The 14,317-nt window shown below is 34.1% G+C and overlaps 1 protein-coding gene across 8 annotated transcripts in view; it reads left to right on the plus strand.

Moving 5' to 3' along the window:
- PTPRM (protein tyrosine phosphatase receptor type M) overlaps positions 1 to 14,317 on the plus strand; it is a 936,902-nt gene that overhangs the window by 350,325 nt on the left and 572,260 nt on the right. For all 8 annotated transcript variants that reach the window (XM_031953603.1, XM_031953648.1, XM_031953697.1 and 5 more), the window contains exon 3: positions 1,525 to 1,796. In XM_031953603.1, the coding sequence (XP_031809463.1) occupies positions 1,525 to 1,796 (272 nt within the window). The remainder of the gene's footprint in view (positions 1 to 1,524; positions 1,797 to 14,317) is intronic.

Consider the following 14,317-nt stretch of genomic DNA (forward strand, 5'->3'; position numbering starts at 1 on the left):
ACTTTAATGGCCTGTATCCAGGATTAACAAATTGATGTGGGAGTATTTTGGCTGCCTTTGGCCCTCTGCACAGTTTGAGCTACCCTTGGCCATAACAATTCAGATTTGTGACTCTGGTGAAGGACAAATGCCCTAATTTTCTTTCTTTTTGTGGGGGGAGAGGAAGAGCTGCTGATTGTTGTTACTGTTGTCTCCTTGAGAGGGTGTGTTCTGTTTTTTGTTTTTTTATCTTAAAATTTCTTTTCATACTGAGATTAATAAAAGCAAACATGAACATTTTCATAAAATGACAATAACAGAGGATTGATAAGAAAGCTTGAACTTCAGTTACACATTTTTTTTTTCAAAGTACAAATTAAGGGAGTAACAACATTGCTATTTTTATCTTCTGCATTTTTGCTTACATGTATGCTGTAAAATTCATTTTTGTTAATATCTTTTGTTAAATATAGAACACTTAAAAGTGGGGAAAATGAGTGGAATCTCTAATTAAACCCATGTGACTTTGTTCCAGAAAATATTATAGATTATATTAATAGTTTTTTTTTTTCCTCCAGACTTTTCTTAGTATGAAGATATACCAGGATTTGAACAATTATGATTACTTAGTCTAGTATTCAGAACTCTGTGCAATTTACTAAGGATGATTTTTCTAAGTTAAAATACAGAACTAAACCTACAGGTTTTTGCTGGTGGTAGATATAGAAAATACAAAAAGGCTGGCTGACTGATTAGACAACAGTGGACTGGTTAGAGAACAAAGGCTTTGATTCATCATTGAGGGGGGGGACTGCCCTATTTTCAAATAGCTATTGGGATTTTCTTTTTCTTCAGCTCTGTGGCAATGATTAAAGAATGAATAGATAAATAAATAAATAAATGAGAGTAGTAGTTTGTTTTCTTCATAAGTGCTTAAGTGGCAGCTGAGGTAACTTAGAGGCAACTGACTGAAGCAGTGTAAGTAATGGACTGGAAAACAGGAGCCTTAAGGTTTTGATTCTAACTCTGTCACTAACTTTTTATGGAGGTCTAGTAAAGTTGCTTCCTTATCTCTCTGTGACCTATTTTGCATTTTTATTAAATTTCACCTTTAATGACACTGTGACTACTAATTAATAGAAAGGAATTAATTATTCCATGGATGAAAATGCCCTTCTTAAGTACTTATTTTGAACCAAGCACAGTGAGTGCTAAGGAATACAGATAGAAAAACTGATTCAGTGTCTGCTATCAAGAAGCTCACAACAGAAACTCAATTGTAGAGTGATATCATTTATAAAGGAATCATTTGCAGGGCCTATGGAAAAATTTAGAAATTCTAAGAATCCTACAGCTGGTGTGTAAGACAAAATCTAGGGGTATCTGGACTGTAATGTATATGAGGGGGAAGAATGAGAGATGTGTCGGGAACTGTGCTTAATAATAGCACATAAAAAAGTGTCCTTTTCTCCATCAATATGACTTTTTAATAGTGACCAGAATTTGTGACTGTGGATCTAATTGCTTTTTATTTTGTTTTGACAGGCTCTTTTATGTTGGTTAACACATCTGGGAGGCCAGAATTACAAAGGACACATCTTCTCTTACCCCAGCTTAAAGAAAACGACACCCATTGCATTGACTTTCACTACTTTGTATCCAGCAAAAGTCATTCCCTTCCTGGGCTATTGAATGTTTATGTAAAAGTTAATAATGGTCCTTTGGGGAATCCAATCTGGAACATATCTGGAGCTCCTACTGGTACCTGGAATAGAGCAGAACTGGCAATTAGTACCTTCTGGCCCAACTTTTATCAGGTACATACACTTCACTTTTCATTTATAGTAGAAAATGCTTGTTAATTGATTAATTGAAATATGTTAATGCTTTTAACCTAAATATATATATTGTTGTTTGTTATTTTAAAAAGGCTCTCTTGTTTCTTTTGGGAGGGTTGCATTTTTACAATCTAAAATGAATGAAGTCACAGTATCTTGTCAATAAGGTACGTCATCATATACCCTCAAAGAGGAGCTTTGTTTTTTCAAAATTATTTCTCTGTGTTTACTGAGGTACTGACCTTTTGAAAGAGACCTGTTCTAGCCAACTTTATATGTATGATAAATTTTTTTAGTAGTAGGATAGAAAGGAGAAATAGGAAGGACCGGGGAAGAGTGGAAATAAATACCCCATTGTTTATTTCATATTATTATTTATTATACATATAATATGTCATTACATGCTACAATAACATATGAGCATCTAGGTGGTGGTACAATAATAGAGAGAGCACCAGGTCTGGAGTCAGGGATACCTGAGTTCAAATTTGGTTTTAGACACAAATTTGGACAAGTCATTCAATCCTTATTTATTTCAGTTCTCTCATCTGTAAAATGAGGGAAAGTGGAGAAGGAAATGGCAAACTATTTCCGTATTTTTGCCAAGAAGACCTCATGAACAAAGTTCACAGGGTCATATAAAGTTGGACATGACTGAACAATTACAACCACAACATGTGGCAAATATTAAAATAATACCTTTACTTATTCGTTGTTACTTATTACTATTTATACTATAATTTAATGAATTATTTCATCTCGGTGTGGGAAGACTTCTAGTATCAAATATCAATCTACTTTTTTTTGTAATGGAAATGAATAGATCGTAGATCTAAAGTTTGAAGGGAACACAGAGGCTATCTAATCAACTCCATAACTTTATAAACCGAGAGCCAGAAAGATTGAGGGATTTGCCCCCAACTTAAGAGCAGGCAGTAAGTAGCAGAACAGGGATTTAATTATAGATCTTTTGGCTTGAATTTCAATTCTCTTTCCACTGTAGCCAAGCTCAGTGGTCCACACAGTATTCACTTAAGCTACAGTTATTAAAACCGTAGGACATTTTCATCCTATTTAACTCTGATAACTTTGGCTCTGAAGACTGCTAAGTGACAGTTAAGAGCTTAATTTTTAAAATATCTATTAGTATAAGTAAGCTGGGATATAATCCAAATTGAAGCATTTAATTTCTTTTTATTTAAAAATGCTTTCTACATCTGGCTGTGAAAGTCAACTATGCTAAAGGGATGGCTAAATTTCTTGACAACTGGGAGAGATCAGACTTTGTTTTTGTTGTTCTTGTTGTATTTTTTATTTATTTTGTTAAACATTTCATAATTATATTTTAATCTGATTTGGGCTGTACCCTTCAGTTTGACACCTGGACTAAAGAAGAGTATTTGGTATCTTTGGGCTACATGATCTCTAATATCCGACTCTAAATCTGTTGAATCTTATGACTATTATTATATATTACTGCGAATTATTTTGATTATTAAATGCTAATAATATTAAATACTAACAATACAATATAAGATCTCCATTAAAGTTATTCAGTAACTATTGGTTGCATTTTTTAGGGAATGATGACACTCTAGATTTTTCCTTTAAATATTTTCCTATAACTATTGTGTAAATCTATTGTTTCAAATACTAAGTAATTAGAAAATATAACCCCACTTTCACAGTGCTAGTCATTGTTTTGTCCAGTGCTTTCTTTTTGTAATACACTTCATAGAGTTTCTACTTCAGGAGGAAAGAAAAGACATATCTAAGAGGCTTTTTGGGGAAATTTGTAAAAGGGATAGATTATTTTCACCAAGTGAATGGGAGGTACAAGAGAGAAATCATTGATGATGTGTGACTTGAATTAGACCTTGAAGAAAGGCAAGCATTTCATTAGATGAAGCTGTGAGGAAGAGAAGTTGAAGAGAAGACATTTTAGCCACGATGAGCAAAGTCATAGGGTCTACAACTTAGATGTCAAGTGTATTTAGTTAATACAGTGTCCAAGAGGCACCAGACTCCTCCAAAGCCTGTGTAGAGATTGTAGATAAACTGTTAACTGACGTTTTAAGAACATGAGAAGGAAGATGAAATTTATATCTTGAAGCTATTATGTTGGGAGTATTTTGAGCTTTTACATAGTTGAATAGAGAGCTAGGAAATTTATATAAGGGCTTTCCCTCAACAATCCTATGGAAAGGTAACTAGTGCAAATAGTGTTATTGCCATTTTACAAGTGAGGAAACCAAGGTTCTCAGTTTGTAACTTCTCTAAAATTATATAGGTTGTAAATGACAGACCTATAATTTAAGCCAGGCCCTTTGACCTTAAGTCTAATGCTCTTTCTACTATATCACATAATTTACCCTCAATATATATTAAATTAAAATTGAGTTTTAGCAAGAAGTAGAATTTAATATAAATATTTATATCTTAATATACTTTTAAAAAATCTTTTTAAAAGGTTTTTTGGAGCTAACTTACAATCCCTAATACTAACTAGGCATTGCTAATAAAAATTAAAGACAATGTTATATGATCAAATTAATAATAAATGTCTTTCATATAAATTCTCTGAAATTTTAAAAGTATATAGAGTCAGGGCCTGCCTTATGTGGTCCTACATTTTTTCTCTGAAGAATAGTTGACATCAGCATTTTAGATGTTATTTTATTGATCCTGAATGGATCATCTGGCCCCAAATATATTCTTACCTTGTCATAACTACAGTGATGTACTGTCTCTAGAAGGGGGGGAGAGAGAGAGAAGGATAAACATGTATATATACATACATATACATATATATATATATATATATATATATATATATATTTATCACCTTCTCATAACTACATTGAAGCATTGTATCTAGAAGGTATATAGATAGATAAAGATAAAGACATGATAGATATGTGTATATACATGTATATACACACACATACACACCCGTGTATACACATATACACACACACACATACATGCTAAATGAGAAGAAGTTAAAATTAAATTCATCCACCAACACATCACCAGAGATTATTAGTTCTTTAGATTAATTGGAGAACAATATCCAGGAGTGCAGTACAGGTAAGAAATTTTTGGGTGGCCTATGGACAGAATACTCGGCCCTCTATCTAGAAGATCTGAATTAAAATCCAGTTCTGGGCACTCACTAATTGTATAATTCTAGAACAAATCACATAATCTCTGTTTCCCTCAGTTTCCTCAACTATAAAACGCGGTTGGTAATACTTAAAAGAACCTCAAAGAGTTTTTGTAATAAATAAATGAAATAATATTTGTACCTCTTTTATTGTTTGATCTAGTCTGTTTTTAAGGTGTTATTTTTCAATATTTTTGTCTCCTTTATTAAGCTATTAACTATTTTTTCATCATTTTTTGCATCACTTATATTTCTCTTCCCAATTTTTCTTTTGCTTCTTTTGCTTGATTTTCAGAATCCTTTTTGAGGTCTTCCATGGCCTGACACCAATTTAATTTTTTTCTTGGAGGCTTTGGATTTAGGAGCTTTAACTTTTGTTGTCTTCTGAGTGTGTGTTATGAACTTCCTCATCACCATAGTAACTTCCTTTTTCTATGGTTTGCTAATTTTCGTAGCCTACTGCTTGATTTTTAACTCTTTGTTAAAAGTCTTCCAGTTGTGAAAGATTCACTGTCGCAAGCTTCAGGGATTGTTGTGCAGTTGTTTTCAAAAATACTTCTAGGAATCTGTAAGTTTTCAGTTCTTTCAAAGTGTTATGATCCAAGGAGAGGTGTGTTTACACCTGTGAAAGACCCAAGAACTCTTTTCTGTCCTGGAACTCTGAGGAGAGTCCCTGCTCCACTGTGGCTACAAGTTCTGATGTTCTGGTGACCTGGATCCAAGTATGGGAAAAACAACAGTATCCTGCCTCAGTGACAGCACAGACACCCCTGTAATCTCCTTCTGATCAGTTATTCAACTCCCTTACTGTTTGTGAGCTGAGAGGCTGGAAGTAGCCACTGATGTGGCTCCCAAGAACTGATCCTTTGTTTTCATTCTAGTTATTTGATTCACTTAAAATCTTGCCTCTTAAGTGGATTATTTACTATTGATAATTATGTCAACTTAAATATGGATCTGAAAGGAAAACATTATAGGATCACAGGTCCAGAGTTTGAGTCCATCTACTACTTTATTATTGAATAAACTGAAGCCAGAGAGATTAATAGTCATTAGTGGTAAGGTTGATATCTAGTTTTGACTTCAGATTCGGGACATTTTTCTATCATTTGTTGTTGTTGGTATTCAGTTGTTTTCCAGCTTTGTTTGAAAGTTTTTGACCCCAGTGAGGTTTTCTTGGAAAAGGTATCTGGAATGCTTTGCCATTTCCTTCTCCATTTTAACAGGTGAAGAAAATGAGGCAAAGAGGGTGAATTAAGTTTCCCAGGGTTACACATCTAGTAAGTATCTGTGATCGCATTTGAACTTAGATCTTTCTGACTCCAGACCAGTGCTCTATCCAACTACATCACCGAGCTATTCCCTTACTACATTGCTCTCTAAAAATAAGAAATTATACTATAAACAGGGATATGTGCTGGTAAATGTTTAACAATGAACTCAGTATATGTGTGTATGAAGGGAGATGTACTCACAATATATTTTACATTTAAGTCATATTATTAAATATTTCTTTTTAAAAGTCTTAGTAATCAATAGAACAATAAATCGAGTTCTGATTACATCCTTTGCTGAGGGACCCTCCAGAAATTTGTTTTTAGGCTTGAAATATCACCAGGTCAAGTACTTGATATCTGATTTTGTATTGTGCCTAAATTAATTTTAAGCACTTCATTCATGCTCATTAGCTTCAAACATTCCATTATTGTTGGCCAGCAGACTGTTATCTGACAGCCATCAATCTTTTGGACTTTGCATCTTGGTTTATATTTTAGTTTAGAGGGTAAACTAAGACAAAATAGCCTAATGCGGGAATGGGAAACCCTTTTCTTTCTACCAACGACCATTTAGATATTTATAATATCATTTGCAGGCTATCTTATATCAACTTATACAACTCAAGCAATGGGAGATTGTTATACCTATACCTCATTATTGCCTAAAATTGTGTTGGCAGAGCCAGACCAAATGATTTGGCAAGCCTTACACAGTCTACTGGCCATCCCCTGGCCTAAAAATACAACATTCCTAATTCAAGATAGTCTATCTAGGTGGTATATTATATCATTTTCAGGTAGCCTGGAAGTCATTACTCCATTATCCCTAAGTCTGCACCACATCATTCCCTTCCTCAAACAGTTGGAACCCAAATTTATTTGGGGCAAAGGGATGAAGGTCTCATCTTCTGGACCTACCTCCTGCTAGAAGGGACCATGAAAGCTATCTCTGCTTAGCAGGGTCCAGAGTGACAAGGGAAGATGAGTAATTTAAAGAGACTGGCAATGGCATCCAGGAGGTGCTGATTCTTGGGATCAGGTAGGGGATGAGATCCACATTCAGCAAGTAGTTGGAGGAACATGGCTTGCAGTTTAGAAGACAAAGTTTACAAGTGGCTAGGTAGTTTGGAGGTTATTACTGCATCATTCCTAAGGGCTGCACCACATCAATCTCAGCATTGAAGAACGGAGGGTCCTATCTCTACTTGAAACTTTCAAACTACTCTGTGACCAGAGAGTTAGAGGATAAAGAGTTATTATTTTGCCCTTTGAATTATAGTTGGGAAGTTAGAGCTTATCCTAATTGCTTGAGCATGGAGTATAAACTTCTTAAAGACAGGAAGCACATCATTTTAAATCTTTCTATCTTTAGTACTTAAAACACTGCTATGCATGTTTTACTAAATATTGAATTGAAATATGCAGAATACTAGCAAGCATAAATTTTTTGGTTTCTATCAGCAGTACATATATGGAAAATGTTTTATTTCTAAATACTTTTTAAAATTGTCATTTGTTGATAATATTGAATACTTTGTCATTTTGGTTCAGATCTAAATTTTGGAGGCTTTTATTTATTTGGTAGGTTGTCAACATAAATAAAGACAAATGCCCTCTTTATTTTTGATAAACAATGTGTTTTTTGGCATCCATAACTTTCATAACCTTTCCCCTCTTGTTATTTCCAGCAGCCACTTAACAGAATTTAAAAAGATTTCTCAGCTGCTACATAAAGGTATTCCAACCTGTAGTCATTTATGCAGCTTCTACTTACTATATATGGCAAGCTACTGTGTATGCTACTCTACAAATCACAATGGTAGCCTGCATGTAATACAGGTAATTGCAGGTTAATTACTGTTCATTAAAACTTAAATTGTCAAGTATTTGGTGATTAAGATACATTTAATTCCTTAATTAATGCTTGTTCTAATTGCTGCTACTTAAAACCTGCCCATTAGCTAGAGCTGTACCAGTAGGGAAGTGTGGGCTACCTGCTTTTTCATCAGAGGAAGAAACCAACTGAAATACCTGCTTCCTTTGATTTACACATCAGCAACTTAATGCTTTTTTTTCTTTAAATGAAAAGGTCCCCCCCTGCACAGTGGCTTTCTTTGTTATACTATTTTTTTTTTTTTAAAGAAAACACTTTGCATCTTTGATTTGCTCTTATTTTTATTTTCTCCTCTTAAGTCAGAAACAAGTTATCCAAATCCACAGGTTTCTGGGTATCCCCAGAGAATGTAGGCTTCTGATTGCCCTGGACTTTCATACATTGAGGAGTTCTTTGTACCCCTGGGTCCATAAGTATTGCAGTTCTTTTCCTGGGCCAAATTAGTTCTTTATAATTTTACATTTATTTTTTATTGTTTTATGGTTATTATTATTTTTATTTATAGTGAATACATTGTTTTCTCAAACTTTGACTTTGTATCAGTTCATGGAAATATTTCCAAGCTTCTCTATTTTGATTAAATTCCATGCTTCTTACTGCATAGTAGTATTCTATTACATTTATGTTCCACAGTGTGTTTAGCCATTCTCTAACTAATGAGCATCCACTTTGTTTCCAGCTCTTGCTACTACAAAAATGGTGTTATAAATATTTTGATATATTTAGAACCTTTTCTGGTGCACTGTTGGCCTCTTTATAGTACATGCTTAGCAGTATAAGTTAGAATAGTCTGGGTTACAAAGTATGGACATTTTAGTGCCTTTATTTGCATAATTCCAATTTGCTGTGCAGAATAGTTGTACAAATTCACAGCTCTACAAAAAAGAAAGGGGATAATGTTAACATTATTTTAATCCCTTCTTTTTTTCAAAAAAGAAGAGCCAAATAAAGGAGTCAAATGTGATAGCAAAAATGGTCTTCATTTAGCCATTATAGCCTCCTAATTAAAATGGATTCTCTTGGATGAGTTGAAGGATTCTGGGTAAAGATTAGGCTTGGATTCCACGTGAACTGTGTTCAGAATTCTTTTGCAGTAAGAACACAAAGGAATTTGCTCATAAGACTAAGCCAAGATTTACCCTTTACTAGTCTGATATCTTTTCTAGTAAATGAGGACTTCAGGGAATGCAGATAGCATGATCTAACCCATCTTTTGAAATATGACCTCTAGTTTTCACTCACTGTCTTTTTATATAGTATTTGCTTTCAACTCAATTATTCAATATTTTAAAATTAGGTCATAATTTAGCATGACAAAATTCATGTTTGAATTGCGCTCAGAGGTGGTACTTTTCTGTTACGTTGTCCGTATACTCAGAAGTTGGAGGTGTGGTAGGAGAGTATTACTCCAAAGTAACCAGGGACATTATTCACAATAGCTGCCTCTGAAATCTAATTATGTCTCAGAATGAAAACTGATAGGAGCCATGTCTAAGAATTGATGAGCACTGGACTTCGAATAACTGTGGTCACATTAAAATTGACCCAGGTCTGATACTTGTACAAATAGTAGATTACAATAAAAGAGAATGTGTGTAAATATTTTTCAAATCAATTTTAAACATCTTTTTGAGAAGTTACTATGTATTTTGATTTTAAAGTTTCCCCATTTTTTCCTCTTCTAATCTATGAGAAAATTTTCCTTTTTCCTTGCGAATGCCACCTCTTTCTTTTATTTTAAATCATCTGTGATTCTTGTGGCCAACCAGAATAAGGATTTTTGACTTTTGTATATTCTGGGGTCCTTTCGTTTTCTCTTATAGAGATTAAACCTATGCCTTGAAGAAATCTTAAACACTCAGCAAGTGACAATTTCTCTCAGTCTCAGTTTTTTCACTTGTAAAAAAAGGGGGGGAGGAATAATAGTATCTATCTCACAGGTTTTTTAATTAAATTAAATTTTTAATTTTTTTAAAAAAACTTTTATGATCAAGTGTGATCATGTATTAATCCTGTATAAAAATAAGGCTTTGGATCACAACCTAAGGAGCATCCTGGACTTTTTCACTCTCTCTCACATGCCATGTGCAATCTGTTTCCATGGCTGTCAATTTCAGCTTTGCAACATCTCTAATATACCCTCCTCTTTCCTTAGCATTTATAATACGCTGGTATATACCTGTATCATCTCATGCCTTAATTACCTGCAATAACCTTTTATTATCTTTGCTTGCCTCACATTTCTCTCCACTCTAATCTATCTTCCATTCAGCCTCCAAAAATGATTTTCCTAAAGTACAGGTTGAATCATGTAACCTCCCTACTCAAGAAAATCCAGTGGCTCCCTGTAACTTTCAGATTCAAATACAAAATATTTTTGGCATTCAAAGCTTTTCCTAATTTAGCCTCCTCCTACCTCTTCAGCCTTCTCATACCTTAGTCCTGGACTGGTACTTTTGAGTACAGTAACATTCACCTCCTGCCAGTTCTACAAGCAAGTTTGAGGCATTTTCCATCTCATCTCTAGACATTTTCTTTTCTTCATGGCTGGGACATTCTTTCTCCTCAATCTCTGCCTCCTAACTTCTTTGACTTTCTTTAATTCTGAGATAAACCCCCAGATTTTTTTTTATTTGTTGGTAGTTTTTAAAATATAACTTTTTATTGACAGAACATATGTCTGGGTAATTTTTTACAACATTATCCCTTGCACTTAACTTCTGTTCCCTTCCCTGTTTTCCTTTCCCTTCCCTCCCTCCACCCCCTCCCCTTAATATGTCACAATATATCCTAGATACAATATATGTGTGCAGATATATGCCCCACATATATTGCATATGCATATATGACCCACATTTTGACCCAGAATTCTTCATGACTACTCAAATCATTCATTATTTTTGGCTATTTAAGGCCAAAGATAACTTTTTTTATTTTTCTCAATAGGGGAAAATGCTTTTAGTGAAGATGTTTATAGACAGATGGGATAGCTTTTTTTTTTCTTTTTTGTGTGTAAACTTTGAAATGTGATAGGAAACAATGCCATATAAAATGTAATTAGTAAGATTGTTTAGGACAGGGATTATTAAACTTTTTCCACTCACAACCCCTTTTTGCCCAGGAAATGTTTACATTATCTAGATATATGGTTATATAAAATAGATCTATATATTTATATATAGATATATAAAATAGGTGTACAAATGAATCATTTACTGATAATAAATTATAATTTCATGACCCCCATATTCAATCATGAAACCCCATAGGTGGTTGAGGACCACAGTTCGGGAAACTGGGATTTAGGGTGACTAGATAGCCTTGTTTCTTTTTGTTCTAAGGCATAGACAAGTGGGTCTCACTAGAATTTTTTCAGCACAGCCAATTGTGTTGGTAAGCAAATCCCCTTTCTTTGCTCACACATAGCATGGGAAAATGGAAAGAATGAAAAGCTAATTTTGCTCTTCATTGAAGCAAGGAGGATAAGGGATGCTGCAATGTTAAACTGCTTCTCTATTTCCTGTTTGTCAGGTGTCTGAGGGATAGCCTGATGTAAAACATCTACCAGACTTGCTTCTAGGGTTGCTTTTCATAAGCAAAAAGGAAACTAGTATTTTAACCAGTTGTTTCCTGACTTGACAGCTAATTCTGTCTACCAATTCCTTTCCTTCCCTCATCCTGTTATCTCTGCATTTTGCCTCACTAGCTGTTATTTTGACTAATCAGTCCCATATATTACTTGCAGATGTTGTCAGATGTAATAAAATGCAGAGCTTTGAGAGAATCAAAATGTTAATGTTCTTCTGACAAGCCAAGTCATGAGTGTGAAAAGGATAGTGGGGAGTACTGAATCATGGCAGAAATTATATGAGAGAAAAAATAGATGGTAGTCCAGTCTTAGATTTCTTCTTTTAATTAACCAATTTTTTTTAAAAAGGTCTGTAATATACTAATGATGACTGAGTTATTTTCACTTTTTCAGTTAATCACAGTTTATTTTGAATTAGAAGGAAAGAGCTTTAAGCAAATTAGCTTATTAGAATGTGGTAGAAAGAACTCTGTACTGGAAGAAAGAAGACTGGTTCAGAGAGTCCTGACTCAGACTATAAAAGATTTGTCATCTTGGAGAAGTCAGTTAATTTCTCTTTGCCTCAGTTTTTCTATATGTAAAAATGAAATAATATTGATTCAAGCTACTTTACAAAGTGATTGTAAGAAAAGAGTTTTGTCCATCTTAAAGAGCTATATAAATGGAAGTTATCATTATTACTATTTATGTTTGCTTTAGAAAAGTGTTAGGAAGCTCATCTCTTTGATGTCTGCCTACCACCTCAGAATTTTGATTACTTTCTCTAGTACAGAAGTACCAGATGAGGAACTCACTTCATGGAAAATGTTTACAGGGTGGTCAGAAAAAGTGAAAACAAGACCATTCTCAAGGTCTTTCTTAACTTTGGAATTGATTGTATGACATGGGAGACACTGGCACAGTATTGTCCAGTGTGGTGTGCCCTCATCAGAGAAGGTGCTGTGCAAAGCAGAATTAAATTAGCCCAGAAGAAATGCAAGAAGTGCAAAGTTAGAGAACCCAACCCAAATGTTCATAGAGACTACATTTCGAGCTTATATTGGTCTGATCAGCCAGTTGGACATACTATAACTTCACTCTTAACAAATTGATATCATTTTGATCTTCTTTGAGAGTGAGGGATAACAACTAATCACCCAGATGGTAGACAGATTATTTAAAGGGTCAGACTGTCTTTTTCCTCATCATTCTGTTTCCTAGTTGGTTAAAGGTTTTGTGTCAGAATTTAGTTGTTAATTATTTTATTTTAGTAATTGACTACATTCCCATTTGTCTTGTGTTTTATGAGTTATGCCATTTCTTATTAGATAATGCTTTTTATCAGCTAAAATGAAAAACGTTTTAGCTTTATCAGCTAAAATATGTGTCTGTATATACATGTGTATGTGTGTGTATGTGTGTGTATGCATGTGTATGTGTGTGTATCTAAAATAGATTAAAGGAACAAAAATGTGAAAGAGGTAGAAGAGTAGTGTTCTTTGTGCCCTTTGTAGCTGTTTTCTGTATGTGGTTCATCTCCTGGTAGAATGACAAATATATTACATGGTACCTTTTCTGGCTGTCATAAGTTATTGTTCTTGAATTATAACTTTCATAGGATCAGAGGATGTTATTGTTGAAAAGGTCCTTAGAGATCATATAGTTCAACCTTACTTTACAAATATGAAACTGCAATTGTATGAGGTTAACTGACTTGTCCAATCTCAAAAAGTTGTTGATAGTAATTATATATTCTAGAAAACTTTTTGATTTGACTTCAATTGTTGAAGTTGGCTTTTAGACTTTTATACATAGCCAAAAAGGTAAATGCTATGTTAGAGAACAGAGCTTTTTGTTATTGCCTGGTGTTCAGCTAGGTAGTAAAATAGATAAGAGTCCTGGGCCTAGGATTCAGAAATACCCAAGTCCATGTCCAAAGGGCTAGAAAAATTGTGCATACCCTTTGGTCCAGTAGTGCCACTACTGGGTCTGTTTCCTAAACAGATAATAAGAGAGGGAAAGGGATCCACATGGGTAAGAATATTTGTAGCAGCTCTTTCTATAATAGGAAGGAATTGGAAATTGAGTGGATGTCCATCAATTGGGGAATGGCTGCATAAGTTATGGTATATGAATATAATGGAATATTATTGTTCTATAAGAAATGATGAGCAGGCTGATTTCAGAAAAGATTGTAAAGACTTACATGAAGTGATGCTGAGTAAAGTAAAGAGAACCAGGATAAGATTGTAGTCAGTAACAACAAGATTGTGTGATGATCAGCAGTGATGGACTTGGCTCTTCTCAGCAATGCAATGATTCAAGACAATTTCAATAGACTTGAAATGGAAAATGGATCTGCATCCAGAGAGAAAACCATGCAGACTGAATGTGTATTTGAACTTAGTATTTTCACCTCTTTTATTGTCTGTCTCTTTGTTTGCTTTTTTCTTCTCATGGCTTTTTCTTGTACTTTGATTTTTTTTCTTGAATAACATAACAAATATGGAAATCTATAAAAGAGTGCATGTATGTCACTTAGGCCAGATTGCCTCCTATCTTGGGTAGGGGGCGCGGTAAGGGAAGGAAGGAGAA

Source organism: Sarcophilus harrisii, chromosome 1, assembly GCF_902635505.1.
Source record: "Sarcophilus harrisii chromosome 1, mSarHar1.11, whole genome shotgun sequence".
Classification (NCBI taxonomy): domain Eukaryota; kingdom Metazoa; phylum Chordata; class Mammalia; order Dasyuromorphia; family Dasyuridae; genus Sarcophilus; species Sarcophilus harrisii.